General features: G+C 45.5%; 1 protein-coding gene across 1 annotated transcript in view; it reads right to left on the bottom strand.

The window, feature by feature from the left end:
* Positions 1-585, bottom strand: part of LOC102827122 (keratin-associated protein 10-7-like) — a 1,280-nt gene extending 695 nt beyond the window's left edge. Inside the window, exons 1-3 of the mRNA XM_006876790.1 lie at positions 441-585; positions 382-406; positions 1-310 (exon numbers count right to left, since the gene is read on the bottom strand). Coding sequence (XP_006876852.1) covers positions 1-310; positions 382-406; positions 441-585 — 480 coding nt within the window. The remainder of the gene's footprint in view (positions 311-381; positions 407-440) is intronic.
* Positions 586-5,902: the final 5,317 nt, after the last annotated feature.

Below are 5,902 nucleotides of genomic sequence, written 5' to 3' on the forward strand. Positions count from 1 at the left end.
CTGCTGGCAGGGGGAGGATGTGCAGCAGGATGGCTGACAGTCAGACTGCTGGCAGCAGGAAGGCTCACAGGAGCTGGTGCAGACCAATTGGCAGGGGCTGGACCCACAGCTCACAGGGGTGCAGACAGGCTTGCAGCAGACAGGCACACAGCAGGCCTGCTGGCAGGGGGAGGATGTGCAGCTGGATGACTGGCAGCTAGACTGCTGGCAGCAGGAAGGCTCACAGGAGCTGGTGCAGGTGGATTGGCAGGGGCTGGACCCACAGCTCATGGGAGTGCAGATGAAAGTCAGACAGGAGGCTGGGGTGCAGCTGGTGGGAACACAGCAGGAGGACTGGGAGCAGGAGGGGACACAGCAGAAAGACTGGGAGCAGGAAGGGACACAGCAGAAAGACTGGGAGCAGGAGGGGACACAGCAGGAGGACTGGGAGCAGCTGGGGGCACAGCAGGAAGGTTCACAGCAGCTCTCAGGGCAGTCATCCACCTCCCAGGAGGAGCCGGTACAAGACTCACAGGAACCAGGCAGGCAGACACGGCTGCCATAGCTCAGGTCACTGGAGCAGATGGACACGGTGGAGGCAGACATGGTGGGAGAGGGTGGGAAGGTGAGATGGAGAAGTGTGTGTGTGAGTGAGTGAGTGTGTGAATGTGTGAGGAGCTCTGGGCCTCTGAGGCTTTTATATCCCTCTGTGTTGTGTGTTGTCCCAACCTGAGGGCCCCAGGAAGCTTCTTTCCTTGTTTGGAGCAGTCTCTGAGGACACCTGTGATGGATTCGCTGTGTGTAAAGCTCCCAGAAGGTTATCGCTGTGTGGGCCATGGAGTGGAGGCTGTCCTAGCAGGAGTTGCCACCTGGGAACCTGCCTGCTGTAGGGACAGTGGGGGCTGGCAACTCCTGACAATCCCATCTGGTCTTCTAAGTATGGCTTCTGACTATTATTTCTCCCTAACTTCTCAGCACTCAGTTGAATCAGAAGTCTATTTTATTCTTCTGTTTTTCTAAGCTCTTGATTTTGGGATAAAAATTTCCTCTGAATTGAGAGAACCACAAACACCTTGGGAGCTTATTTTTATTTTCCTAGCAAACACTTACATAATAGTTGTTGCTATGTGTCAGGAACTATTCTGAGCAAGACTATGAATATCCTCCCAACAACTCTTTGAGGTAGGTATTTTACAAATGGGAACACTAAGGCACAATTAAACACTTGTCCAAAGGCATATGCTAACAAGTACATGAGTGTAGATTGAAACCTCAGCGGGCTGTGTTTCTCACCATGAAACTCTGCTACCCTAAGGCTGAGAGGCACAGAAATGCAGGCCTAAAAACAAAACAAAATCCAGATTCTGTTAAAGCACTGAGAGAGAGTGGGGCTCAAGTACAATTTAGGACTAGTAGTGTGAGGCTTTTGAGGACATAGTCAGTGGATGCTTGGAGAGCTGGAGCTAGAGTCTGAGAAAGGAACTTGAATTAGTGTCAAGTTAGGTTAACCTGGACTTATGGACCCATGTGTGTCAGAGAGTGAAACTGTGCTCCATACAACTGATTTTTCAGAAGTAGATTGCCAGACCTTTTCTCTAAGGTACCTCTGAGTAGAGTCAAGCTTCCAACCTTTTTGCTAGTAGAGAGCATGTTTATCACTTATCACACCCAAGGACTCCAAACAAGGAGCCACCTCTGACTAAGCAAGAGAATTCTGATTTAGTCACAGGAAAAACTTACTATGAAGGCAAGTGATTGTCCTAGGAGGCTGAAAGATTCCTCTTGGGGAGTGAATTGCTTTTAAACTTAGAAAAAACACATCCTCTTGGTTGGGAAATGTGGGGAGTAGGGGGGCAGTTTGAGCCAGAAAATGCTGATTTCCATGGTGTAAATGTTCCCACCATGGCTGCTTCCAAGCTGTTAGTGGTTTGATACTGTGGCTGTTGTTGTTAAGTGCTATTGAGTCAATTCTGATTCATAGCGATCCTGTATAGGGTTTCCCAGGAGCAGCTGGTGAGTTTGAACTGCTGCCCTTGAGGTTCACAGTCCAGTGCTGGTCCTACAGCACCACACCAGGAGTCCTCAGTGGTTTAATAATCACTCGCAAAAGCCCTGAATATTTGGCAAATGACTGCAAGTTCTTTAAGCTGGCCTTTCATGGAGGAGAAGAAGGGGGACTGGGAAAGGGTTTTCAGGAGATGGGGTCTCAGCACCTCTGAGGTGTCTGAGCCAAATTGAGGTGTGGCTAATGCGAGTTGCTGTAGTGCAACTGGCTCATGACCTTCTTAACTTGTGTGTGCTTTTGCTTCCTGCTTGATGCCCTCCTTCCACACACACCCACCTCCTGGCACTTTACTAGGAAGTCTAAGAAGACGTGCTGTGGGAGACTGGGCCAGGAGCCGAGTTTTGTGCTGGGGCAGGCCAGAATTGTCTCCAGTTCATGGGTGCAGGATTGTGGTGGGAAGGATCTGAGAGAAAAAGGATGCCAAGGAAACTGCTGGAATGGTAGCAGGGCACTGTCTAGGCGACCTATGACTTGCAAAGGTCCAGCTTGTGACTTCATTTGCATAATAAGGGTGATCACAGAAGGATTTGGGAACATCAGGATTAAACACGGGACAAACCTAAAGAAGAAAATAAATCCTTTCATTGGATTCTGTATAAGTTAAGGGAAAACTACATTTTCATCTGTTTCACATACAGGGTTGGTTTGAAAATATCCTGATGTGGGACTGTAGGATAAGCACTGGACTGCTAACTGTAAGGTCAGTGGTTCAAACCCACCAGCTGCTCCTGAGAAACCCTGTACAGGGTCACCGAGTCAGAAGTGACTGGAAGGCATTTAACAACAACAAAATACATTGGAAAGCATATGATCATACAACCAATAATGCTACTTAGTTTTAGAAAAGTTGAGGGTCAGCAAAAAAGAGGAAGGTCCCCACCAGACGGATTGACACAGTGGCTGCAACCATGGGTTCAAACAGCAATGACTGTGAGGATGGCGCGGGACCAGGCAGTGTTTCATTCTGTTGTGCATAGGGTTGCTATGAGTTAGAGCCAACTCGATGGCACCTAACCACACAGCTTAAGAAAATCACACATGATTACTTAATAGATGTTATATCAATTAATTTGCTGTGCTGGGGTTTTGCTTATTTTAAGGACTATGTTTTTCTACTCAACCTGCTAATTTATAGCAGAATCACATTGGGATGGGTGTGAATCACCAGGATGTTGTGAGCGTTGCTTTCTTGGTCTGTCACAGCCAGAGTTGTGATGAGAAGTCTGATGCCCGTCTGATTCTTATTTGTTTGTTTTAATCATTGGACACTTTTTGGAACTACTCATTATCCTTGATGTGCTGCAGTTTTAACAGAATGTACCTGGGTTTTTTCCTCCATCATTTTTCTTGGCATCAATTGGGTTTTTCAGTTGGAAGTCTCATGTCTTCAGATTTGGGGGATGTTATTCTAAAAGAATTTATTTGTTCTTCTTTCTTCATCTTCTCTGTCCCTCCTTTTGTGAATCCCCCTGGGTGACCATGATTATTTTCTATTATATTTTCAGTCTCTTTGGCTTTTTCTTTTACATATGGGAAATTTCTCAACCTCACTTTCAAGTTTTCTATTTCATTTTAAAGTAAGCCTATTTTACTTCCAAGATATTTAATATCTATGACCCTTTTTTGGTACATCTTCTAATTGCTCTTTTAGAATATCTTGCCCTGGTTTATATTTGTAGTATATTCCTGAATGTCTCTGAGTATGTTTAGATTTTTTTTTTTTAAGTTCTTTTCGGTTCCTTAGATTTTGTTTTCCCTAGGGTATATGTTTACACTTGTTTGATCTTTCATTTTCATGCTATCAGCTTTCCATGATGAGATTGTTGCCTGATTCCTCTTCAGTTAGGGACACTCTCCTCATAATGGGAAGTTGACAAGATTTTGTGATCCAGGTGGGCTAGGAGAGATGAGAGTCCACATGCCAGAACGAGGACACTGTGTGTGTGGGGTGCCAATAGCCTCCCTATCTCAGAGCCTAAGCCCTCCCCAAGTGAGGGGTTAACTTTTCCTAGAGATAATCACTGGTGGTACTCTGGGGTGAATGTGGGGCTCCTGGGCAGTCTACCATGGGAGCGCTGGCCAGGTATTCCATGTCCAGAGCATCCGGTACCTCCTCCATTGCAGATGGCTCCGCCTGCTGCCTTCCACTGGGTCTGCCCACTGGGAGCAGAGCTGATGTGGAAGACCATTGCCATAGGGCGCATGAGTGAGATGATGTGTCCTGGTTCGGTCCTACTGTCCCTCGGAAGAATTGGTAGGGTATGGTGTTGTAGAATAAGCACTGGATGACAATTCAGTTAGAAAAGCTGGGTCAGTGGTTCTAGTTCATCAGCCACTCCTTGGAAACCCTATATAGGGTAGCTGTGAGTCGGAACCAACTCGATGGCACTAAACAACAAAAAACAACAACAACAGGCACAATATGTGCACAAAAGGATAGCGGTTTAAGCAAGCAAAAGATTATTTATCAAGCATAGAACTTTTCACAAAGGAGATAACTGACTTCTACCTTGAGAGTGAGGAGCGTCCCGACTGATGACACAGACTAAGATTTTATGCACTAGTTGGAAGGGGTTTGACCTCTGGTGCCATTGTCAGACTTTTTGATGGTTGTCCTGGCTAGTTACTCAGAGTAGGCTTTCATGTTAGATTAGTTGGAGGGGGGTTTAGCTTCCTGTGCCTTTGTCATGTTTCTGGATGTTTGTGCCCAGTGCCTTCATCAGTGTTTTTGGATGGTTGCGCTGTTCAACCCCTGGATGACATCATTTTTTGATATTTCCTTCCTTGAGTATTAATAACCCCTTTCTAGTAATTCAGTCTGTTATAATTGTATTCATGACCTAACCAGCACACTGACTGATTACAATGCTTCTAAGAGGATTGCAGTTTGACCTCTCCTTCCTAACCTAACTGTTTAACACCAGGACCACATTGATTCCGTGTATACAACCCTCCTTTTGTAGTCAACACATTCTCTGCTTCCCATTTATTTTAGTTCTCTAGTGCTGCTGGGACGGAAATACCACAAGTGGGTGGCTTTAACAACAGAAATTATTTGCTCACACCTCAGATGGCTAGAAATCTGAATCCAGAGCACTGGCTTCAGGGGAAGGCTTTTTCTCTTTGTTGAATCTGAAGAAATGTCCTTGTCTCTTCAACTTCTGCTCCCTAGTTCCTTGAAGATCTCTTGTGTCTCTTCCCACATCTCTGCTACTTCCACTTGCTTGTTGAATCTCTTTTAAATCTCAAAAGAGATAGACTCAAGTTGAACCTGGGGGCTCAAGACCATAGTCTTAGGGGAACAATTGGCATAATATAGTCCACAATGACAATGTTCTACATCCTGCTTTGTTGAGTAGCATCTGAAATATTAAAAGCTCTTGAGGGACTGTCTAAGGTGCAGCTATTGGTCTTCTCATGTGCAGAAGACAGAAGAGTGATAATAATTGAAGATTTAGGTGCCATTGAGTAGGTACCAACTCATAGCAACCCTAAGCACAAAAGAACGAAACACTGCCCAGTCCTGGGCCAACCTCACAATTGTTGTTACACTTGAGCCCTTTGCTGCTGCCACTGTGTCAATCTATCTCGTTGGAGGTCTTCCTCTTTTTCTCTGATCCTCCACTTTACCAAACATGATATTCTCCAGGGACTGTTCTCTCCTGATAACATGCCTGAAGTATGAGGTGTGAAATCTGGCCATTCTGGCTTCCAAGGAGCATTCTGGCTGTACTTCTTCCAACACAGATTTGTTTATTCTTTTGGCAGTCCATGATACTTTTAATATTCTTCTCCAACACCATAACTCAAACTGAATTGAAGATGCTTGGAATCAATTAGTCCAGTGGACTAATGGGC

The sequence above is a fragment of the Chrysochloris asiatica genome, unplaced genomic scaffold, assembly GCF_000296735.1.
Source record: "Chrysochloris asiatica unplaced genomic scaffold, ChrAsi1.0 scaffold00415, whole genome shotgun sequence".
In the NCBI taxonomy this organism is placed as follows: Eukaryota; Metazoa; Chordata; class Mammalia; order Afrosoricida; family Chrysochloridae; genus Chrysochloris; species Chrysochloris asiatica.